Below are 25,955 nucleotides of genomic sequence, written 5' to 3'. Positions count from 1 at the left end.
CTTCTCACCGCAGTACTTTGAGGAGATTAATCGGATCCAGGAAATGAACACGTAAGAGTATGTAGAACAATATTTATGTAACCTCCTGGCTCCTGTCCCCAGGAAACTACCTTCTTAAGTTGCATTCATTCTTCTTCAAGACACTGAAGATCACTTATTTCTTATCTTCTTACCAAGTCTTAGGTACTCATTGGTTGGACTGCATCCTATCAGCTGTGTTTCATGTCTTTGTAAACACTGAAAGGCTGTAACACTTTAGGGAGTATTTAGTTAAGGAGCAGTGCTGCTTATTTAGTTGCTTAGTAATTATTTAGTTAAATGCTGTTTTATTCCTCGGAATCACTTTCCTAATCTAAAGCTTCATATGAAACATTACAAAACTTACCAGAGGATCCATGTAGTAAATGTTATATTCATCCGTTGTTGTTTAGTCAATGAGTTGTGTCTGACTCTTTCGTGACCCCATGAACTGTAGCCCACCAGGCTCCTCTGTCCACATGATTTCCCAGGCAAGAATGCTGGAGTGGGTTGCCACTTCCTTCTCCAGGGACTAAATCCATGTCTTCTGCATTGGCAGGAGGATTCTTTACCACTGAGCCACCAGGGAAGCCCCTGTATTCATCTACTGCTCTTAAAAATGTTGATGCTCAAAGACCAAAGCAGTGTGAAAAGGCATGTGTTCATACTATCCTGGTATCACATTCAGTGATATTTGCTGTATTACACTTGCCATGCTTGATCAGCCTGTGCTGCAAAAGAGCCTAATAATTCAACAGTACTTACATTATCTATATAGACAAAAGAAGGCCCTCTATTTTATATTTAAAAGCTTTCTCATATGCTCAATATTCTTACAACAGGTTGAGGCAGAGAGAAGCCCCACATGTAAAGACTTCATTCTCTAACTCGGCTGGTTTAAATGACTCAAATTGGGATAGCAGCCAAGCAGTGTAGCATTTATGATAATTTATTCCAAAATATCATATGCAGAACATGGAAACGATGTCTGGGCAGTTTAGACAGTACGATGATGTCTTTCTTTAACTGCCCGTATGATGTAAGGTCTACATTTGCACAAGTAGCCATGAGAGAATTGCCTTAGTGTCCACAGACATAGGATGGAAATCAGTGGAAAATTTGCTTCTTTGAACTAAATAAAGGGCCTCCAGAGGAACAGCAAGTAAAGGCATCAAAAAGTGCTGAGGTCAGTATGGCTCCCTGTGCATCAAACAGGCGTGGAGTGACATCGGACAGGCTGTGCAGGTTTTCATTGTCCTAGAGAAACCAATAAATTTTCCAAGTCCTGAACAATCTATAGCCAGATGATCTGGGCTAATGAATCCAATGCCCAAATCCCTCTAGTCTACCGGGTTCCGATAGTACTAGTGATAATGGGGTGGTGGTTTAGTCGCTAAGCTGTGTCTGACTCTTTGCGATCCCATGGACTGCTGCCCGCCAGGCTCCTCTGGTTGTGGGATTCTCCTGGCAAGAATACTGGAGTGGGTTGCCATTTCCTCCTCCAGGGGATCTTTCCCGCCCAGGGGATCTTCCCCGCCCAGGGGTTGAACCCGAGTCTACGATAGCTAGCATTCAATGAGGAGCTTTAGCTATGTTAACTCTTTCTCACAACAAATTTGTATTACAGGTGTGCTTATCATGCCCATTTCAGAGAGGAGAAATTGAGGTTCAGAAATACTAGCTTATGTGTTGAGGATATGTGGGGGCACATGGTAGAGCCAGGATTCCAGAGTTGTGACTGACACCCGCGATTCCCAGGCCATCTGGAAGGATGTCACAAACACAGGTGACATTGTGGTTAGCTACCCATTCTGGAGAAGAAGAGAAGTGAAAGTCACTCAGTCGTGTCCGACTCTTTGAGACCCCATGGACTATACAGTCCATGGAATTCTCCAGGCCAGACTAATGGAGTGGGTAGCCTTTCCCTTTGCTGGGGGAATCTTCCCAACCCAGGGATCGAACCCAGGTCTCCCACATTGCAGGCAGATTCTTTACTATCTGAGCCACCAGGAAGGCCCACCCATTCTGGAGAAACCCTTCACAAATGTCTTTGCTGCAATCAGGATAGTAACATTGTCTTATGCGGTGTGCCTGCTCAGTCACTCAGTGGTGTCTGACTTTTCGCAAACCCATGGACTATAGCCTGCCAGGGTCCCTGTCCATGGCAGTCTCCAGGCAAGAATACGGGAGTGGGCTGCCACGCCCTTCACCACGGAAGGAACTAACCTCTTCTGTCTCCTGCCCTGGCAGGCAGGTTCTATTATCGATCAATAGACCGGATTTTGAGTTAATGACTTTGATGACCAGAGGTAGGCCAACGAGCGATTTGATGAGTTATGAACACTCTTTGAAAACTTGATAAAAAGGCACATTTCCCTGAAATCTGTTTTGGTTAATTAAAAAAAATCATAGTGGAGATTTTGGGAAAGACAGTGCAAGTGAGGTAGCATAGAGATTCCTTTTATCCAAAGCAAATAAATGGCTGAGAAGTTGTGAACATATGAAAAGAATCAAAATAGAGGGATTACTCACGTTACACATCATCCATGTTTGCTCCATAAAGCACTTGGGAAAAGTACACCACAGGAACAAGGCCAGGCGGAAGGAGACCAGCTCCATTTGGGGATGTAAAGGACTTGGATGCAGATTCCTTGGTCAGAAATGAGCTGAGAAAAAGGAACTTTGTATGGAACCTAGGTGAAGATTGCAGACAACCTTCTTTCCATCAAATGCACGTGCAGAAGAGATACACAGCATTCAGAAAACAAAACAAAAAAAGGAAAATGAAGTATTCTCAAAGAAGATGTGCTCATCAAAAACAATTTTACAAACTAGAGTTACACTGTCAGGGAGCTTGGAAGCAAGCAAGAGGTCAGATGACAGAAGGATGTGAAAGGCAGCTAGGAGAGAAGCAACAGAAGGAAGCTCCCAGACGGGTAAGGAATTTGGCTTCCCAGGTGGCACAGTTGGTAAAGATACACCTGCCAATGCAGGAGATTCGATAGATGTGGGTTCAGTCCCTGGCTCAGGAAGATCCCACAGGGTAGGAAATGCAACTCACCCCAGTGTTCTGGCCTGGTAAATTCCATGAACAGAGGAACCTGGTGGGTTACAGTCAATGGGGTTGTAAAGAGTCGGACATGACTGAGCATGCACTTTTTTAAAAGGAAATTCATGATTTAATTATCCTAATTGAAAACTCTCTTAAGACACACTCCTGCTGACCAGGAAAACATTTAAACTGCTAAACTCAAGAATGAGAAAGCTATTGTATAAGAAAAGACTGGTGAGGCCACGTTGTTCAGTGTTCAGTTGCTAAATCGTGTCCGAGTCTTTGTGTCCCCATGGACAGTGGCACGTCAGGCTCCCTGTCATCCATTATCTCTGAGTTTGCTCCAGCTCATCTCCATTGAGTTGGTGATGCCATCCAACCATTTCATCCTTCGTCATCCCCTTCTCCTCCTGCCTTCAATCTTTCCCAGCATCAGGGTTTCTTCCAATGAGTTGCCACTGGATCCATTTAAACAGACAGTTTCACTTAAACAACTGTGGTCACAATTGTAACACAGAATTAACATTCTATAATTATTGAAGTGATAGAGGCGCATGATATAAAAAAATAACACTAAAGCCAAATGGAAATGAGAAACCTGCAAGCAATTATAACAAAGATTAAAGCCTGAACTGAAGTGTGAATAGCAGAGAATGAAAGAAGTAGAAATGTTCTAATCATCTTATTTTTCCAAATAGGGTTTAATTATATAGATTTATATAATTATATATATATAGAATTATATAAATGTATATATAATATATATACAGTATATATATATATAGCTTTGTGAAGTTGATAAATCAAAAAAGAACAGCCTAAGTATATGATTTTAAACAGTACAGGCATCTAAAGTAGACTGAGAAATATACTGTATGTTTCCTAAATAAAAAGAGGGGTGAAAAGGCAATAAGTCAAAAATTAGAAAAGTAACTTCCCTTGTGGCTCAGCTGGTAAAGAATCCGCCCACAATGCAGGACACCTGGGTTCTATCCCTGGGTTGGGAAGATCTCCTGGAGAAGGGAAAGGCCACCCACTCCAGTATTCTGGTCTGGAGAATTCCATGGACTGTATAGTCCAAGGGCTCACAAAGAGTCGGACATGGCTGAGAGACTTTCACTTTCAACAGTAGAGAAACATTAAATAAAAATAGGAAGCAAACAGATGAAATAATTACAAGACTTTATCTATCAGAAGTAGCACACAAATGAAATCACAGATTAATGTTATGAAATGTACGAAAATCACAAAGAAATCTGTACAATTAAAGCATACACAGCGATGGCTGGAGTGAATGATGGGAGTGCAGGGATCACAAGAGGAGAGCAGGGAGCCCAGGCCTCATTAATCTCAGGCTGGAGAGTGAGATGTGTTTTTCTTTCCTTCACAAATTTAACATCACAAGTGTTCACTTGCTTGGATGATGAAAATGCATCCTAGTTCCAGCGTCCTCCAGCGACTTGGGGCTGACACTTGGATATACCCTCAGAGCTTCAGTCGACACTCATAGACTGTGGTCCCTTGGTCCCTGCGAGCTTCCGTCTTTTGCCTGTAAAGCCCACAGACCTGTGTGTGTAGAGAGGGCCAATATTCTTGATCCAAGGGATAGTCACCGAGACACTCTGGCTATAAATCCTAAGGTGACCATGTCCTCCGGGCTTCCTTGGAGGTGGGGTGGGGATAGGAAGTCAGCTCTGCCATGTGCTGAGTGCAGAACCTCACAAACTTCATAAAACGGATTCGTCAGCTTCTTTTCTTAAACCTCTCCATCTCTGCCACAAAACTGCTATGTCAGGAAGAAAAGGCACTGGCCAAAATTCAGTATCTCCTGAGAGAACAGAAACAAGTGGAGTTTCCAAAAGACAAACAAATAGAAATGCAATGGATGGCTTTTATTAAGTGAAGAACCAGCGCTTACTTGTAAAAATGTGGATTCAGACCAATAGGGATCAATAAAAAAGAAAGAACATATTTTAGTATTATTCAGAAAGCATACGCCATTGAAACTAAAGTGGGGTGGAGGTGAACGATGTGTATAAACAGTGGAAAAGGAAGTCAGCACTATCATCGTTAGTTTATTAATATAATGTTAAATATGTTTACTACCGAAAAATTAAAAAATATAAAATTTTAGTGTCAGGGTACAAAGTCACTATTTCATTGTAGGAAAGAATAACTAAGTAAAATATAATGGCATAAAATTATGAAATATTCAGGAAAATAAAATATATTTACTTATGGAAATAAATCTATGAACTATTCTTGAAGAACCCAATGACTAAATGGAATGATGAAGGAAAAAAACCTTGGTAGCTTCTATATTTTCAAGATTTCAATTATCAATTAATTAGGTCTAAAGGAACCTAGTAATGGAAAATAACCTCAGTTGAAATGTCAAAAGAATTCTTTTATATTCCTTAGCTTGACAACATGAATTCACCTGGAAGAAAGGATTCAAGAAGAAACAGGAAAGTTTTAAGAAAGACAACTGGTTTGTGAAACACTACAGGCATCACACAGTGAGATTCTGGCCCAGGAGGATAAACCACTGAAACAGGGGCCAGCACTAGAGCCGGTCAAGCAGTTACAGCCACAGATACAGGTCGTCCCAGGTCACTGGTGTGAGACATGGGGGTGAGAGTTGGACTATAAAGAAAGCTGAGCGCCGAAGAATTGATGCTTTCACTTTCATCTTATTCAGAGGGAGTAGAATCTGTGGGTCATTCCAGTCCTGAATATTCCTCGGAAGGACTGATGCTGAAGCTCCAATGCTTGGGCCACCTGATGCGAAGAACTGACTCATTGGAAAAGACCCTGATGCTGAGAAAGATTGAGGGCAGGAGGAGAAGGGGATGACAGAGGACCAGATGTTTGGATGGCATCACTGACTCGATGGACATGAGTTTGAGCCAGCTCCGGGAGTTGGTGATGGACAGGGAAGCATGGCGTGCTGCAGTCCATGGGGTCACAAAAAAGAGTTGGATGTGACTGAGCGACTGGACTGAACTGAAAGTACGAAAAACTTTCTCTGCTGTATGAATAAGATTTTACTGAAAACACAAACTTCATTGCATATTAATTTAAAAATATCATGTGACCGTTATAAGAAATGTGTCTGACAAGGTCCTACAACAAATTTTCCCAAATGATTATCTAGAGAGCAAGGGTCACATGCTGATCAACCAAATAGTTCATCGTCCAAACTAGGACACTCTGGAGGGTAAGAGCACCGTTACTTATAGCAGGACAGCAGGAGCTGGGTAACTGGACGAACTGGAACTGCTCTGGGCAAACTGGAACCTGCGGGACTTCTAATTTCTATGTCACACACACACACACACACACACAGAAAACCAGTGAAGATAAGGAGTTGTACATACAGTTTCACACTGACTCACGTACAACAGCTGTCTGGTTGGCTCAAGTGCTTCCTTGATCATTTTCTTGGGTACACTCTCCAAAGCCCATCTGCCTTAATTCTGCACATCTAAACCCCAGGGTTGGTAACAGTATCCAGATAATAACTGAGGCTATTCTGGGGATTGATGGCTTAATCCCTCATTTCATTGAGCACTAGACTCTTGCCAGGTAGTATGATTTTATCATTATCATCATCACCATCATTGGGGAGATCTAGGTTTGGTGGGGCCTGAAGCTTATATAATTGAGGTCAACTCCTGTAAGGACAGTAACATCAACACTGGGAAATCAGATGGGATCGAGAGGAGCCTTCCAGCCTCAGCTCTGGGGGCCCCACACAACCCCCCAACCACTAACATTCCCTCAGTGACACTGCGCCTGGGTTCCTTGGGCATTTCTACTCCTCTTTGGAAAGTGATGTAGCAGTGAACACCACTGGTTATAAGCATTTAGAAGAGGCATTTTCTACCATGATTCAACTCTTACAAGTCACACAGTTGGGGGAGAGGGCAGAGTGACCAGCTGCTCTGGTTGGTCTGGAACTGAGAGGGCTCCCCAGACAAGGGACTTTTGAAGTCAGGATCATCTAGGTCATTTGGGCTGTGCTGATCACTGTAGGAATAACTTACTTTCTTTTCTTCTCAATACAGAACTGATTTAACAATGTGAAGTGAAGTTGCTCAGTCGTGTCTGACCCTTTGTGACCCCATGGACTGTAGCGTACCAGGCTCCTCCATATATGGGATTTTCCAGGCAAGAATACTGGAGTGGGTTGCCATTTCCTTCTCCAGGGGATCTTCCTGACCCAGGGATTGAACCCAGGTCTCCCGCAATGCAGGCAGACACTTTACCATCTGAGCCACCTGGTAACCACAGGCATGTGTAAAAATTTCCAATAATTTTCCTCCATATTTCCATTGCCTTGCTTCAACTTACCACCGCTAACAGCACAGCACTGTGCCGATTTCGTTATCTCACGGCTGTTTAGCTGTCAATCTAACGACAGCAAACAGATGCCTGTAGTGAGACGTGGTGGATCAAGTCCGCGTGTTCACCCCTGTTGCCTCCCCCGCTGCTAGTGAAGGCCAGGAAGGAGGTTTCCCCTGCAGAGGCTGATGTGGGAGAACCCGGGGGCTGTTAGAATGGGAGGCTCTGAGACCCCCCGCCCCGGGGCCCGTCTCTGCTGTGCTGGGCACAGGGGCTGGCCTGTTCCCGATACACATGCATCTGATAACGGGACCCACTGGAGAAATAGATGATTCCAGGGGAAACTCTGGCAAGGGACAGAGCTGCTGAAGAACGCTGTCTCAGCTCGGAGATTGTCTAATGAGCATCTTGATGGCGGAACAGAGGATTGCGAGGCATCGGAGGGAGATGCCAGCACAAGATGGAAAGAGAAACCCCCACCACACGACTGTTAGAGGAGAGCAATACAGAGGGCATAGGACCTGTGGGTAAGGGGGTGTGGCGCAGGGGCAGAGGGAGGGAGAGGGAGGCAGGATATGAAGAGAGAGAAAAAGAAAAATAACAGAAGGGCAGCAATATATAATGTTTTCTTTTTTTTAGAATTTTCAAAGAGAAAAAAAAGAAGCAGAATGTCTTAATACAGAGGGAAGAATCAAAAACAAAAAAAAAAAGAAAAAAAAAGTGTGTGTCAGGTACTTAACAACAGGCTAAACGGTCTACAGCAGAAAACTTCAAAGGTGAACCTTAAACATCTCCTAGAACAAAAAAAGAAAGAGACGGCATTTGAAAAGAAAATGAGCACGTTATAATCCAAGCCTAATGCATCCAGAGTTCAGAAGGCAAGAATGTGCAGAATGAAGGGGGAGGTGATTAAACCCATTTTTCCCCCTAAACCCACAGGGCCCATGTAGGCTCAACAAACAAATGAAGATACGACAACATGAAAGCAGATGAGAAAGTTGGGAATAAACAAAAGAACCCTGTGATTTTACAAAAGGAGAGGTAAACATTAAAAAAAAATACCCCGTTTCCAAGTAAATGACTGAGAATCCAAATAGTAGCAGACTTCTCAGCAGGCGCAGGGGACGGAAGAGGTGATGTCATGCCCATAAAAGTCCAAGTGAGCGTGGCCTCCACCCCTGAACCCTCCTTTCAAACTCTGTCATCCCTGAAGCCTCAGAAAGTTCAACCCCCCCGAACGCTTTCTCAGACAGGAGAAAGAGGCTGTTTCCTAAATACGGTGTCAGCCAGCGGAGACAGACAATGGCCTGGCAATCAAGAAGCAGTGGGATCCACATGGCAGAGAAAGAAGGGGTGTTCAGGACGACGGGCTGGAACAGAGGTGGTGGCACTGGTTCCCCCAGTGCCCAGGCCCCAGGACGAGGTCCCCAGGGAGAAGAGACTCTCTGGCACATTTAACCAAGCGAGAAGCATGGGACAGACCTGGGACACCCTCACCTTCTATAAACCCTGTCCACACTTGCTCACTGAGGTCTGCCCGACACCCTGACCCTTCTGCTCCCATGGTGCCAATCTCCTCTGCCTTGCTCTATTTTTCCCTTTATATCCATGGTTCTTATCACCTTCTAAACATGCCATTGTTTCAAAAATACACTATGTTTATTATTGACTGTCTCTTCCCCACTAAGCTTCTCAAGACTTGGACCTTTATCCCATTGATAAATGCTGAGTGCCCGGCACAGAGTAGACACTCAACATGTATTGGTTAAATGAGTTCACGAACGTGAATTTTTTTAAGGGTTTATGTAAAAAAAAAAAAAATTCATGCAATCATTAGCTTTTAGAAAATACAATTTTATATACAAAAGGATACAGAATCAGGATGTTCTGCTTAACAGAGAATAATAAATAACAATGTCAACAATGAATACCAATGGGATATAACCTTACCGGAAGGATGGAGGTAAAGGAATTTGGTGTGAAGAGAGAGCTTAGTGATGTGAGAGTCACACAAAATGATGCTGAAGAGCTGCAGGCTCCCCTGTAGCGGATCAAAGGGTGGTCTCCAAGCCCTCACAGAGGAAAATGATGACTACACCCAGTATTGAGAAATACTGGAACAGACCCCAGAAGAGAGAACCAAGGTAAGGGAGTTGTTCCTCCTGGTCAGTGGGGCTGCGTGCGTGGGACAGGGAGTGTGGCCTCTCAGAGTAAGCCTTTAAAAAGCAATTAAAACAATGCATGTAAGAAGCAAAGACCAAGGTTTAGTGCAAATGCTGAGTTTTGAGGATTTAAGTGAATTCTTCTCTTCAGTCTTTTTTATTGTTAGATGTCATAAATGCATGAAAACAATTAAGAATCCCAGTAGTTGGAATTCTGTTTGACGTAGGGATAAAAGAAGGCTGCTATCACATGGCGGCTGGAGGCAGGAGGGGGACACTTGTGTGTTTTCCTGTGTTGTGTGGGATCCAGACAAATCTAAACATTCTAGGAGACTGCAGTCTTTATGACAATTACATTCCTGGTGACCACAGTCAAAGTGTATTAAGAATTTGTCCTCTTCTAGGTCTTTGGCCCTGAACTAACACGGAACTTGTTAGTTCTAACACGGAAACCAAGCTGAACGCAGAATCTTTCATTCTGCCATGTGGTGCTATTTCATCCTGCAACACCATTTCTTTGTTGAAATGAGGTCCTGTCTGGAAAGGGGTATTTTAATTGAAAATGTAGTTTACCTAAACAAATATATATGAGGATCTCTTTGGCTCTGGGAATACTGTTTAAAAATTATGCATGTCTTTAAAATGCAATGAATCATAAGTAATATTTATTAGAAACTATAAATAAAATAGGGACTGCTGAAGCAGGAACACTGTCAAAATAAGATGAAAAATAATCTAAGATTCAATGATGATATTCATACTTGTCATAATATCTTATAGCCACATGCTAAAATTAATTTAAAGTGACACTCCTTTTTTTCTGAGACTTTAATGTTATAAAGTCACCACAGCTGGTGAATATGCTTGGCAAAATCATGTGGCTTGTAGATGACTTTGGAATGACAAGACATCAAAAGTCCATCAAAACTAAGAAAAGTCTAATGTGAACAGCAAAATGAATGATTAAACTCCTGTATCTGATTCTGGTCAATTAGTTCGGCTGCCCTCTTAGGCGACAGCTCTTTCAGGGTTACATGAGTTCACTATACTCATTTGCTCAATTTTCCTAGTCCTAGGAGTTTGCTGATTTTTTTCTTTTTAATTTAGTGAAAGTATTTTTAAGGTGGCGGGGGGTGAGGTGGGGTGGGGTGAGGAAAGCAGGCAAAAAGGAGGATTATAATGGAGGGGAAAAAAAAGAATTTTTCTTCCAAAATAACTCAGGTAGCTTTTCAGGGAGCAGAAAAGTGCCATGTCACACTTTGCTGCTGCTGCTAAGTCGCTTCAGTCGTGTCTGACTCTGTGCAACCCCATAGACGGCAGCCCACCAGGCTCTCTGTCCCTGGGATTCTCCAGGCAAGAATACTGGAGTGGGTTGCCATTTCCTTCTCCACTTTACCATGTGGTATCATCTTGTAAGTTTGGTCTGAAACCTTAAAGAACCATATGGGGCCTCTATGAGTCAGAAGCCCACCCTCTGCAGAGGTTGCTATGGAGACAGATGTGAAGCTGAGATCCCGCCAGCCTAGAGTGCAGACTTTCTAAGGGGATGGAGGGGTGCAGCCCTCAGAAGGGTTACAGGGAGATGCCACTTTTGCCTTCTTCCACTCCCTCCCCTGCCCTCCCCCTTGACCTGCTCAGTTTGGACTTGTGGGCTCATCCTTAGGGAAGAAATAAAGGCCACATCCCCTCCTGCCCTTCCCAGGTTCATGCTGACTTCTGAATCTGGGATAGCAGAGTAGGTTGCATGTTACCTCTGAAGAGAAGGTTCAGGGATTTGTCTGATGCTACGGCCTTGGATTTGTCATACATTAAAACAAAATAAGGAGACAGGCTTCCTAAGGGCTTCCCAGGTGGTGCTAGATGTAAAGAACCTGCCTGCCAATGCAGGAGACTCAAGAGAAGCAGATTTGATCCCTGGGTGGGGAAGATCCCCTGGAGGAGGGCATGGCAGCCCACTCCAGTATTCTTGCCTGGAGAATTCCATAGGCAGAGGAGCCTGGCAGGCTATAGTCCATGGGGTTGCAAAGAGTTTGGACACGACTGAGTAACTAATGTTTTCACCTTCTTGGATTTTTTTTTCTTTTATCCTAATTCTTGTTGAGCTAACTCTGACCACCACACCTGTACCCATGACCTGTGTGATTAGGCTCTCTGTAGGACCTGCAGACCCAAGTGGGCACTCAGGGAAGTGCCCACCTGACTCACATGGCTGTCCAGGGCACTGCCCATCTCACCTTCTCCTTCCCGTCAAGGCAGCAGCCTGCTTTCCTGACGCCCAGGTGGTGTAATGGAGCAGGACCCTACGGGCCCTTCCCAGGACAGATGCCCCACCTCCTCTACCTGACTCTTGCTTACAGGAAAACCTTAGCCCAAGAGTAAATGTCATCAGAGAAGTGACAAAAATCCTGAAGCAAAGAAAGACCAAAAAAGACAAAATCATATTGATAATAGTTTAGCCATTAAACGAAGTCAAGGACCTTTAGTTCCTCCTCAGGGCAGGATTACATTTTGGATCATATACTTTGAGCTGCTGTGTAGATGCCAAAATCCCCACCCAGTGGAAGGAGTTACCTACATGATGATCAGACTGTAGCCATGACATCAGCTGCTCTATCTTGCACGATCCCAAGAACTGGGAACCAACCACCCCAGGAACTGAAGACTAACTGTACTTAAAACAACCAAGATGACACTGATCAGATCACAGGTGACAAGCTTCCAAGGTGACTGTCAAGGGCCGACTGTATGTGCAGCATGAAGCCCCCTTCCTCCTGTGCATCCCCGAAATGCCCCCTTTAAAGCTCTTCCCTGTGACTGGCAGTGGGGCGTTAGCCTTTGGACATGAGTCCACCTTCTTCCCAGGTCGCCAGCCTCCTGAATAAAGCAAACTTTCCTTTGTACCAACACTTGTCTCTGGAGTATTGGCTTTCAAGCGGCGAGCAGCCAGACCTGAGGTCAGTAACAGAAACGCTTAGCTTTTTTTTTTTTCCCCCCACTGGAAAAACAAAAGCAATGTGGCAGGAGCTTTCTCAGCTTCCAGCCCCCACTTGCCTGGGCGTGTCCCTGCTCCTGCCGAGGCCCCACCCTCACAGCTGCTCTGTGTCCCTCCCTGGTCATTCCCGAAGCCGCGCGGGCTCAGCGCACCAGCTCTCCCACGAGGCCGGAAGCAGCTGCCCCTTGGCTTCGTGGCCATTTCCAGGTGCAGCTCCTTCTGTCCTTTACGGCGAGATTCACCAGGGACGGGCCCGTCCTCACCTGCTCTGCTCTCTTGCCTCTCTGGAAATCCCACGTCTTTGCTCACCACCCGCCCCCACCGGACATGCTCATGCGGTGCTGATGATCCAAACCTTCCTAAACTTTACCAGCACTCGGGGTGCAGGAGGCGAGGGCCCTGCCTCCCAGGCGGTGCATGCTTGGACCCCCTGCTTCCCACAGGTGTCTTTTGTCCGCCTCCTCGCCCTCCTCGGAGAATGCACCCAGAGAACTCGAGCAGCACTGTATGAACGATCTGTAAGGGGCTCCACTCCAGTGTGAGCGCTGTCACAGCACACTTAGCTTTGTCTATAAATCCATTATTTCGGAGAGCTTCATAATAATTGTGTGTGGGCAACCTGAAGATGTTTTTAAAGTTACACTAATTTATGTGGCTGTCTGTGTTATTTATCTATATCAAAAAGCAGTGGTGTGAAAAAAGGAGAGAAGGTAGGATTTCCTACAGTAGAGGCCATACTACTACTACTACTAAGTCACTTCAGTCGTGTCCGACTCTATGCGACCCCGTAGACAGCAGCCCACCAGGCTCCCCCGTCCCTGGGATTCTCCAGGCAAGAATGCTGGAGTGGGTTACCATTTCCTTCTCCAATGCATGAAAGTGAAAAGTGAAAATGAAGTCGCTCAGTCGTGTCCAACCCTCAGCGACCCCATGGACTGCAGCCTTCCAGGCTCCTCCGTCCTTGGGATTTTCCAGGCAAGAGTATTGGAGTGGGGTGCCATTGCCTTCTCCAGTAGAGGTCATAAAAGAGTAGAAAGAGAATTGTACACATTCATTAGAGAAGAGAACAGGCGTGAAGCGATCAGATGCATAGATGATGGAAGACTCAAATCCTAAATCCTGACCTAGATTTATTAATAATACACGAGCAGCCACATCTCATGTAGACAAGCTAAGCTTGTAGGTAAAAGATACGCTGATTTGATAAATTCAAAATCCAACAGAAAATTATCCAAGGTGAAGAGAAACCTAATAACAGAGCTATTTAAAAATACAGAGAATGAAGAAACGTAAGGCAGGCCAAAAACAAGTAAAGGTAGCCTAGTGCCATAATGTCAATGAAAAAAAAAAATAGATCATCCACTAAAGCCACATTAGGAATATTGGGAAAAAGCAGTATTAGGAATAAGCATGGCTATTGTTCAATATAAAGAACAATTCATGCCAAAACTAGACCCCTACCTAACAACATAAAGTAGAATTTTAATGTTAACTATAAAGCAAAATTAACAGCAGAAACAGAAAAATGAACAATCCTAATGTGAAATTTTAAAGTGTTTCTCTCAGAAACAGACATACTAGAAGGAACATATTTGGATAAAGAAGAAGCCTGATCTGTCATATAAATAACCCTAATACAACACAAAACACACATTCCTTCATTCCCACAGAAAATATTTGTAAAAACTCCCATGCCTAAGGCAGAACGGAAATCTTGGAAATGCTAAAAATTACATACTTTTTAACTCTTTCTTTGATCTCAATGTAGAAACATCTGAAATAACAAAAAATTCACCCCGAAGCCTCAATAAATTTAGAAATGCAAAACCACAATCACTGTAAGTAATTCACGGATCAGACAGTGAAACAATGGTGTCTAACCTTACTTAAAAAACAACATACTGAATTCTCCTCTCAGAAAGATGTGACTCTGAGTGAAGCTTCAGTTTTCAACAAATATTTCCAGAAGACCTGACTAGGACACTTGCAGTGAATATACACGTGTACCTATAGAGTTTTAGTAAAGTCTATTCTATTAATATCAATAACCTCAGATATGCAGATGACACCACCCTTGTGGCAGAAAGTGAAGACGAACTAAAAAGCCTCTTGATGAAGGTGAAAGAGGAGACTGAAAAAGTTGGCTTAAAGCTCAACATTCAGAAAACTAAGATCATGGCATCTGGTTCCATCACTTCATGGCAAATAGATGGGGAAACAGTGGAAACAGTGTCAGACTTTATTTTTTGGGGGGCTCCAAAATCACTGCAGATGGTGACTGCAGCCATGAAATTAAAAGATGCTTACTCCTTGGAAGGAAAGTTATGACCAACCTAGATAGCATATTCAAAAGCAGAGACATTTGTCAACAAAGGTCCATCTGGTCAAGACTGTGGTTTTTCCAGTAGTCATGTATGGATGTGAGAGTTGGACTGTGAAGAAAGCTGAGCGCCGAAGAATTCATGCTTTTGAACTGTGGTGTTGGAGAAGACTCTTAAGAATCCCTTGGACTGCAAGGAGATCCAACCAGTCCATCCTAAAGGAGATCAGTCCTGGGTGTTCACTGGAAGGACTGATGTTGAAGCTGAAACTCCAATACTTTGGCCACCTCCTGTGAAGAGTTGACTCATTGGAAAAGACCCTGATGCTGGGAGGGATTGGGGGCAGGAGGAGAAGGGGACGACAGAAGATGAGATGGCTGGATGGCATCACCGACTTGATGGACATGAGTTTGGGTGGACTCCGGGAGTTGGTGATGGACAGGGAGGCCTGGTGTGCTGCAGTCCATGGGGTCGAAAAGAGTTGGACATGACTGAGCGACTGAACTGATTCTATTTATCTATAGATCTACCTACCTATGTTGAGAAAGATTGAGGGCAGGAGGAGAAGGGAGTGACACAGAATGAGATGGTTGGATGGCATCACTGAATCGATGGACATGAGTTTGAGCAAGCTCTGGGAGAGTGAAGGACAGGGAAGCCTGGCGTGCTTCAGTCCATGGGGTCACAAAGAGTCGGACGTGACTCACCATCTCAACAACAGCCTGCCTGTCTTTCTAATTGCCACCTATCTATCTACCTTTCCATCTATCATCCGGGTATTCCATTTATCTATTCGTAGGCTTCATTTTCATTTTTATTCCAACATATTTGAAGCATATGCTCTCATGTGTATTATTAGGACACTTGGTGAATTTTAGTTCATCATATTGAGGTCTCAGGACCAGAATAATAAAACTATTATGATCATTACAGGTACTATTTAACCTTTGTAAGTAAGTTCCCTGAAATATAAAAGTATTTCCAAAGTGCCTTTCTGCCTTTGCTCATATGGATAGATATACAAAACAACAAAATACTCACACACATATACTGATACACAAACATGGACCAAAACAAAACAAGTAAGGCAAGACAAATAAGGAGGCCCCCCAAAAAAACACCCAAAGTATTTTACGGAACTACATAAGGCAGATTTCTGGTGTGAAATGATGACTCCAGATCTAAATAGTTAGCTCACTTCTATAGCTCCACTTCTGCAATGATTTTTCCATTTTAATATTTCAGTGACCGAGGAAACAAGTCAAGTCAGCCTTGATTAGGACCAGTCTGTCCATATTTGTAACTTGGTTTTCATTATGGATGCACTGTAACAAACGTCACTATGATGGTTTTCATTACGGATGCATTGTGACAAACACCTTTATGAGCCTGAATGTACTCTAACTTCCTTGTTTTGGTTCAGCCACATCTTTCTTGGGGGAGATACAGTAAGACACCCCCGTTTACACTGAGACTGTCACATCTAGGTGATGACGCAGTCACCTAGTCAAGTCTTGATGCTCAGCCCCTGCACTGGCAACTTCACACTTCACACCGAATGGTTCTCCAAAGACTGTCAAGTACAGAGATGACCTAACGTTTTTGGTTTCTCTGGTTAAAAGGAGACAGCTAGATGCCTTTTCAGTGGGGGCACAGCGGCGGGAGGACAAGGTTTCTCAAGAAGAGGAAGGGCCCCTCAGGAGGCGGTGTCTGTGGGCATGAACCCTATGTAGCACCAGGTTCCCTGACAGTCAGCTCAGTCCCAGAAGAACAGCAGCGGGAAGTGCAGCACCTGGGGGACTCGGGCTCTGCAAAGCTCCCCAACCTGTGGCTTCACGCGTCCACAAGGGTTCTGAAGTTCAGCAAAGCTGATGCTCATCCCGTAAGTGGAAAGAAAACAGGAGAGGATAACTGTACCAAGTCTCCTATATCCTTCATCGCCACTGTCATGTCACCAGAGAAATCCATGATCTGAAAAGAGACAGCTAGAAAGGACAGGCTTGTGGACACAATGAGGGAAGGACAGGGTGGGATGACTTGAGAGCACCATGGAAACACAGACACCACCAAACGTAAAGTGGGTAGCCATGGGAATTTGCTGTGCGATGCAGGGAGCTCAAAGCCGGCGCTCCATGACCACCTAGAGGAGAGGGATGGCGTGGGAGACAGGAAGGCGGTTCAAGAGGGAGGAGACATGCCTCTGCCAGTGACTGATTCGTGTTGCTGTGTGGCAGGAACCAATACAATATTGTAAAACAATCATCGCCCAATTAAAGATAAATAAATGTATATAACAAACAAAGAAACAGTAAGTAACATTAAAAACAAAATAAATGAGGTTGTGCTCAACTCAAGGGGGACGTGTAATTAATTTACTAAAAGAGGAAACACTCTAGTACGATTCCCAAAGATTCCAGAATTAATGGTGTTGAGACAGAAGTTGGGCTGCTAGGTGAGAGGACTGGCTCTGTTCTTTGTGGAACCCGGTGCCAGGTGCGAGACCATGAGGGATTTCAAGTTGGCGGCATCGGAGAATTAAACCAAGTGGGGAGGGTTTCCAGCACAGGGCCCTGAGCCATGGGCAGGGAACACGCCCAGGAGGCTGGTCCTGCAGCTAGTTTATTCCCAGTCACTCGAATAATTAAATGAACTGACATACTTCCTTACCATCCTGGGAGTTAAACCCCTTCACATATATGGACCGCCTCCATGACCAGGGTCCTCTTCATCCCTGGGTAACCTGCACACTACCGGGTGTGAATATTTTCAAGGCTTAAACCTAGGCTGCTGTTGCTCAGTTTCGCAGTCGTGTTCGATTCTTTGCGACTCCATGGACTGCAGCATGCCAGGTGCCTTCACTATCTCCCAGAGTGTGTTCAAACTCATGCCCCTTGAGTCAGTGATGCCATCTAACCATCTTGTCCTCTGTCGCTCCCTTCTCCTGCCGTCAGTCTTTCTCAGCATCAGGGACTTTTCCAATGTGTTGGCTCTTCGCATCAGGTGGCCAAAATATTGGAGCTTCAGCTTCAGTATCCGTCCTTCCAATGAATATTCGGGATTGATTTCCCTTAGGATGGACTGGTTGGATCTCCTTTCGGTTCAAGGGACTCTGAAGAGTCTCCTCCAGCACCACAGTTGGAAAGCATCAATTCTTCCTGTGCTCAGCCTTCTTTGTTGCAGGACAAGTGTTACTGCCCCATCTCCTGTTCCTGGCAGTATTGCGGGAAGAAGATCATTAGTTCTTCATAATCACTAGAACATGACGTTCCCCTGCTCATCTCCTCCCTCATTTCTACCAAATGGACGCAGTCACCCTCGTCTGGATCTCGGCTGTAAAAGAAACAGTTCTGCTGATGGGTTTGTAGGAGTCAGCAAAATGTAGACAGGAACAAGAGGACCATCCAAAGACCAAGCGGGAGGAAAGCAGAGAAGGGCTCCGTTTGTACCGGGAGGAAGCATCGAATGACAAGACGCTTTATCTACACCCTTCCTCTGCATCCCTAGAAGAATCCTGCAGAAAGAGGCGAAGCATCCATTAACCATCTGGAAAGTATTTCCTCTAGTTCTATCTTCAGCCGGTTGACCAGGAAGGCGTGCAGTGAACGCTTGTGCTTGGAAAACGAGAGCGATAAGAGGAACAACAGGAAGAGCCGCTCCATTTAGATAAACTGAGAAATCGAAACGAAATAAGTATCCGTGTGATTTATGGCTCATGTATCAAAAGCAAGCCATAAAAATGCCTGATCCTCGCTCCAATGAGCCGGGGGAGTGCCGCGCGTTGCTGTCCGCGCGGGCCGGCAGAGCCTCCTTCCAGGTGCGCGGAGGCGGCGGCGCGGGGGGCCTCGCTTGGTCACCAAGGCGCAGCGCGAAGTGCCGATGCTCCACGACCCGGCCGGGGTGCCCCCGCTGGCCCCCGCCTCGCAGACATTTGAGATCACCTTCCTCCAGGCTGGGAGGCTCCCGGACTCCCGGCTATCTGCCCGCGGAGATTCACGACCTGGGTTCGGACCCGGGGCCCTTGTGTGCCCCAGACGCCGGTGCGCACTTGTGGATGGAGACCGATGGGGGCGCAGGGTGGGGGGCGGGGGAGTGGGGAGCTGCAGGGCTGTTTTTTTTGGATCACGTCCGTTATAAAGAAGACTAGCTGTGATTAAGATGTTTTAAATCGCCCCCCGCCCCCCGCCCCCCGGGTCCTTCGGGGAGCCTCCCTCATGAGGAGGAGGAAACAGCACATTGCTCCCCGCTCCATCCTCTGTGCCCCGCTGTGAACCAAAGACGGTGGGAGGCTGAGCATGCAGCCGTGCCCTGTGGCCGAGGAGGCTTTGTGGGGCCCGGAGAAGCGGGTGGACCCTCCGCTTGAGAGGGTCATGGATGGACGCCTCGCAGGAGGCAGTCTAGTAGGAAAGACATAGGCTCTCCCAGGCGTCTCCCAGTGGGTGTGCCGCTCACTTAATCAGGAAGGAGAAACTGGCAGTATTCTGGGCAAGAAAGAAAGGTATCTTACATTTCAGAGGACAACAGAACAGCTTTAAAATTAAGATCTATTCTCCCAGTGCAGTTGGGTAATATGACAGTGCACAGGGACGGGTGCATGTAACGTAGTTCCTTCTTCTGTTTGTCATTGACCGTCAGTAAATAACTAATGCGAACTTGTTTCTTCTTTCCGGGCAAAAAAGCAAAGAGCCAAGATTTAGTGAGTGTCTTAGCACATGTCCTGGACTGAGTGAGAGCTTTTACATGGATTCCCTCAACACTTCCTTGACCTACACTGCCCTGATAAGTACAAGGTGAAGGTACTAATATAATATAATATAACATAATATAATATATATAACATTAAGAATATAATATGTCCTTGTGCTCAGTTGTGTTTGACTCTTTGCCACCCCATGGACTATAGCCCGGCCAGGCTCCTCTGTGCATGGGATTCTCCAGGCAAGAATACTGGAAGGAAAGTATTCGTTTCCTCCTCCAGAGGATCTTCCTGATCCAGGGTTTGAATCTGTGTCTCTTGTGTCTCCTGCCCTGGCAGGTGGATTCTTTACCACTCTGCCACCTGGGAAGCCCCCAAAGACCCTGCTTTCTGTTTTTGAGGCCAAGTTCAGCAAAGCCAGCTACTGTGGGTCTTTAAAATCAAGACGCATGAGGCCACATGTGACATGGTGAGTGCCTTGGCTGTCAGAAGGGCCTAGTGAGCTTCCCTTTTGTAAACACGTTACTCGGATGCTTTTGACAACCTCTCTGTGATGATGAAGCCTGGGAGATGCAGACAGACGGTGGGCGAGCCTAGGGGGTGACAGCTGGGGGAGGCAGGGCAGGACCTCGGCTGCCCCCCCGGGCTCCTGCCTGCACCTGAATCAGGGGACCGGGGCTTTCTTGAGGAGCGTGTCGGGGCAGCAGTGCTGGGGACGGGTGACCAAGATGGCCAAGGCTTGCTGCCACATTTGCACAGGGTCCACCCTCCCCGGACAGCCGGGACAGACCTCACCACGGGCTTTCCTAACACATTTCACTCGGTAAGGACAGGAGACACTGGGGCAGGGCACGGAGGCTTGGTGGGAAAAAGTTCCCCTGCCCATGGCCCGCTGCCCCTCCCGCAGCCTGAGCCGATAAAAGCCAGAAAAAGCACCGTCCACTCTGAGACCTTCCGCGCCCCTGCCCAGATGGGCCAGGCCTGCCCCTACCCCGAGCACACTTTCTGTGGCTCATCTGTTCAGGCAGCTCTTGCTCCTCTCACTTCTGCCATCACGGATCACGTGGCCTCGGTTGGCACTTCTAGTCCCTAGGCTCAGGAGCCCCGAGGATTGGGCCTTATAGCTGCAAACCCCTGACACTCGTTCAGAGGGACGCGGCAGTTCTTACCTGGGGGGACAGGCAGACACCTTGCAGGGCACGACCCCTGTGACCGGCCGGGCGTCAGGGCTGCAGAAGGAGGCGTTCACTGGGACACGCAGGTCTCTGTAGCAGGCTGCTCTCGCGGTCGTCTGCCCTGTGAGAGAGAGGGATGCACGGTGAAGACCACAGACACGACCCGTGGTAAAAGCAGGCGAAGAGCTAATGCCGTCTCCGGAAACTCTGTTGCTGCATGTTAGCCTGTTTTTGCATGAATGACATTTGGCTGACTATGATATTCCACTTCTCTGATCTGTCTTGATGACTTTTTTTAGTGGAATTCATCAGTTCTAAGATGCCTTGTATCTTCCGCCTACATTAAAAAAATATATATATTTATTTTTATTTTTGGCTGCATGCAGGCTGTTCATTGTGGCGTGCGGCCTCCAGAGTGTGTGGCTCAGAGGTTGCCTTGTACTGGCTTAGTTGCCCTGAGACATGTAGGATCTTAGTTCCCAGACCAGGAATTGAACCCCTGTTCCCTGCATTGGAAGGCAGATTCTTAACCACTGGACCACAAGTACCCCACCCTGCCTACATTTTAACGTCTTTAAGTGTGTGCCTCGTTACTGGTGCCAACTTATATTTGGTGAAACTATCTGCCCCCTCATCCGGTCTTAGCCCCGACATCCCCAGGCTGGCCTCCCGGGCTCATGGAGCTGGCTGTCTAAGACATACACAATCCATCAAATGCATTCAGAACAGGCTTCCTGAAGCCCCTTCTCCGGGGTCTGTAGTCTCTGTGTAGTCAAAGGATCAGTCTTGTAAGCCCCTGATTCCCACTCCCATGCCTTGCTCTGAGTCCACTGTTTAACTGATACCACCTATATTTATTTCCTTTACACACACACACACACGCTCACGCTGCTCCCAGATTAAAAGCCTGCTCTTCTCTCGTTAAACTGGAGACCTCCTGGCCTTGTCCTCCAGCCTTACACACAGACACACACACACTCACACACTCTCACACATGCTCACACTGCTCCCAGATTAAAAGCCCGCTCTTCTCTCGTTAAAGTGGAGACCTCTGGGCCTTGTCCTCCAGCCCCGCTGACTCCCTCTTGTACCAACATCTCCCCTGGTCCTCTGACCCCCAGAGCCCACCCACAGCTGTGTCTGTACGTGGAACTTGGTCCTCATCGACTGTCCCCGACACACCTGGTGGAAGTCCTCTCATCCCTCTATGGCAGGCCCACACCCTGTCCTCTGACACAGCACCTTCCCCTGCTCAGGGTTCTCAGACTCGAGTGTACATCTGAATCCTCTCGTTAGCTTAAACACACTCCCGGCCACTTCCAAAGCCTTGGATCCGGCAGGCCTGGGATGGGTCCTGAGAATGTAAGTTTCTAACATGTGCTCAGATGTCCAGGAGCTGCTGCCCCGCGGACCACACTTTGAGAACTGCTGCTCTAGGAAATATCAGAAGCTGCCACTTTAATGTCTCCTGTTACACAGGTGTGACAGAGTAAAAGATGAATACTTGGTCTCTTTCCCTGATTCTTGGAACAGCTCCTAGAACCTTTGGAGTCTCCTTTGTGAGCTACTGAGCAGACTGGTGGGTGGGGGGAAGCCCTGCACAGCTTATGGATGGAGCTGGTCCCAGAAAGACCAAGGCGTGATGCGAGGGTTTGCAGCCCAACCCTGGACCTCTGGGGAGGAGACGGGCTGGAGATTTAGTTTAATTACCAATGGCCAAAGACTTAATAATCCTGCCTGTGTAATAAAATCTCTATAGAAACCTGTAAATAATGGGGTTCAGAAAGCTTCCAGGACGATCTCTCTCTCAACTGCTTCAGTTGTGTCCAACTCTTTGCAATCCCATGGGCTGTAGCCCACCAGGCTCCTCTGTCCATGGGATTCTCCAGGCAAGAACACTGGAGTGGATTGCTGTGAACGCCAACATCTCATCCTCTGTCGCCCCCTTCTCCTCCTGCCCTCAGTCTTTCCCAGCATCAGGGTCTTTTCAGTGAGTCACCTCCTCACATCAGGTGACCAAAGTATTGGAGCCTCAGTTTCAGCATCAGTCATTTCAATGAATATTCAGGGTTGATTTCCTTTAGAATTGACTGGTTTGATCTTCTTGCAGTCCAAGGGACTCTCAAGAGTCTTCCCCAGCACCACAGTCCAAAAACATCAATTCTTCAGTGCTCAACCTTCTTTATGGTCCAACTCTCACATCTGTACATGACTACTGGAGACACCGTAGCTTTGACTATATGGACCCTTGTTGGCAAAGTGATGTCTCTGCTTTTAAAGATGCTATCTAGGTTTGACATAGCTTTCCTTCCACGGAGCAAGCATCTTTTAATTTCATGGCTACAGCCACCATCCGCAGTGATTTTGGAGCTGAAGAAAATACAGTCTGTCACTGTTTCCACCTTTTCTCCATCTATTTGCCGTGAGTTGACAGGAATGGATGCTATGATCTTCGTTTTCTGAATGTTAAGTTTTAGGCCAGTTTTTTCGCTCCTTTTTTCACCCTTCTCAAGAGGCTCTTTAGTTCCTCTTCACTTTCTGCCATTAAAGTGGTATCATCTGCATATCTGAGGTTATTGATTTTTCTCCCGGCATCCTCGATTCTAGCTTGTGATTCATCCAGTCTGGCATTTCGCATGATGTATTCTGCGTGTAAGTTAAATCAGCGGGGTGACAATATACAGCGTTGACATACTCCTTTCCCAATTTTGAATCAGTCCTTCATTCCACGTCCTTTGCTCCATGTTACTTCTTGATCTGCAGATAGGTTTCCCAGGAGACAGGTAAGGTGGTCTGATACTTTTATCTCTTTGAGAATTTTCCACAGTTTGTTATGATCCACACAAAGGCTTTAGCATAGTTGATGAAGCAGATGTTTCTCTGGAATCCCCTTGCTTTTTCTATGAGCCAACGGATGTTGGCAATTTGATCTCTGGTTCCTCTGCCTTTTCTAAATCCAGCTTGTACATCTGGAAGTTCTCAGTTCACTGCTAAAGTCTAGCTTGAAGGATTTTGAGCATAACCTTACTAACATGTAAAATGAGCACAATTTTATGGCAGTTTGAACATCCTTTGGTACTGCCCTTCTCTGGGACTGGAATGAAAATTGATCTTTTCCAGTCCTGTTGCTACTGCTGAGTTTTCCAAATTTGCTGACATATTGAGTGCAGTACTTCAGCTGCATCATCTTTAAAGATTTTAAATAGCTCAGCTGGAATTCCATCACCTCCACTAGCTTTGTTTGTAGTGATGCTTCCTAAGGCTCACTTGACTTCACACACTCCAGGATGTCTAGGTCTCGGTTAAGTGACCATACCATGACCATACCATCATGGTTATCTGGGTCTCCTGCATTGCAGGCAGCTTCTTTACCACTGAGCCACCAGGAAGCCTAGTGATTTAATAATGCTTGACAAGAAATCATCAAAATATAGGCATATAGGCATATAGACATATTCTATAGGTATATTCTTTATTCTACAGCACTTGGGAAGAACTGAACACAATTTTCATGATTCACCTATGTATCAATGTAGAGATGAAATCTGAATCAATATTTTATGAACTTATTTTTCCACTTGCTAACAGGGAATAAGAGACAGGGAAAATTAAAAAAAAAAAAAAAAAAAAGAAACAGACGTCACTTTAAAGCTGTTCTGTAGAGAATCTTGTAAACTCCCTTACATTAAGCCAACTAATCTTAATGACCCAATTTATAGGAGGACATACTGAACAAGAGTATCATTTTTTTAAACTGTTGGAGGTCAGTTATAATGAGTAGAGAAGGAAAATTAAACTTTTCTCTTACATGAGCACTTAAAAGTCCATTTTAAAATTTTCTAACCAAAGTCTTCTGGCATTTTTGGTGTGACTCTGTGAATAATGACTTTGGTTTGGGTTCCAGTTTTGAGACTGAAGACGTGACATTCATATGACATATGACATTCTTATGCTCAAGTCTTAATAAAGAGTCAGGCCAAATGATTCTGCTGAGCAGGGTACAGGCTCTCGGTCAAACCAACAGGAAACTGCTTTGCTTTCAAACAGAAACAGAAGTGTCCTGTGTTAACATATTCATTTCTCCTTCTTGGTGGAGATGTTTGTCTGACTCTGGTGCCAGTCAAGTCCCAAGCTTTTACCTATTAATTGGATAAGGGGGAAATCTAGATCTAGTCACTCTTGGAATGATTTTAGTAACAACATGATAGGAAAAATATAACCTAAAGGGAATTTGCCCAACACATTTCTAAGTTCACTTTTTTAAGCTGCTGACATCGGAGACCTCTCACTTTTCCTACTGGGGCACTATTGGCATTTTAGGTAAAAACATTATTTGCTGTGCAGCATGGTTGTCATGTTGTAAAATGTTTAGCATCCCTGGATCCTGCCCACTAGATGCCAATAGCCACCCATGGCAACTAACATGCCTGCACACATGTCCAAATGCTTCTTCTAAGGAACAGTGCAGCCTTTGGTTGAGAGCACTGATAGACCACAAGCAGATAAGGAAGAAAGTACATGCTTAGGAAAAAAGAAAGGGAAAATGTAACGTGTTGCTTGGAAATCTTTAGTAATTCCTAGAAACAAGATCAAAACAGGACAGTGGTCATCAGGTTCATAGCAAAATTCATTTAAGAAAATGACAATGACAAAAATGCTACAAAAAAAGAATTTATGGTGTGTAGCTCAAAGTGAGATCCAGAGGGTATTTCACGGCCTTAAATACCTACAGTGATAAAGATAGGTATGAATGGAAATAAATGAATCTAATACTAATTATGGTGTTAGAAAAAAGGATAGCTCAAGGGCTTCCCTGGTGGCTCAGCTGGTAAAGAATCTGCCTGCAATGCAGGAGACCTGGGTTTGATCCCTGGGTTGGGAAGATCCCCTGGAGAAGGGAACAGCTACCCACTCCAGTAATATGGCCTGGAGAATTCTATGGACTGTATAGTCCATAGGGTCGCAAAGAGTCGACACGACTGAGTGACTTTCACTTTTACTTTCAAGGAAGCAGAAAGAAGGAATTGATATAGATTGGAACAGAAGTCAACATATTAGAAAATGAACAGACATCAATACACTTGCAGACAAACATGTGAAGCAGAAGTCAGTATGTCAGGAAAGAGAAAATGATGAATCCAGAAGCTGATATTTGGGAAAGGAGCTTATCCTCAAGCACAACAACCTGCAACTCT

The 25,955-nt window shown here is 45.5% G+C and overlaps 1 protein-coding gene across 3 annotated transcripts in view; it reads right to left on the bottom strand.

The window, feature by feature from the left end:
* ADAMTS16 (ADAM metallopeptidase with thrombospondin type 1 motif 16) overlaps positions 1–25,955 on the bottom strand; it is a 193,374-nt gene that overhangs the window by 27,243 nt on the left and 140,176 nt on the right. For all 3 annotated transcript variants that reach the window (XR_015149151.1, XM_086362465.1, XM_086362466.1), the window contains one exon: positions 20,755–20,881. Coding sequence is in view for 2 of the 3 variants with exons in the window: in XM_086362465.1 (XP_086218591.1) it covers positions 20,755–20,881 (127 nt within the window). In the remaining variant the exon portion in view is untranslated. The remainder of the gene's footprint in view (positions 1–20,754; positions 20,882–25,955) is intronic.

The sequence above is a fragment of the Bos grunniens genome, chromosome 20, assembly GCF_055505025.1.
Source record: "Bos grunniens cultivar Pamir isolate PY7600 chromosome 20, Bosgru_T2T1.0, whole genome shotgun sequence".
NCBI classification, from domain to species: domain Eukaryota; kingdom Metazoa; phylum Chordata; class Mammalia; order Artiodactyla; family Bovidae; genus Bos; species Bos grunniens.
Note: the sequence above shows the minus strand (reverse complement) of the source record. Positions and strands in the feature narration are given on the sequence as shown.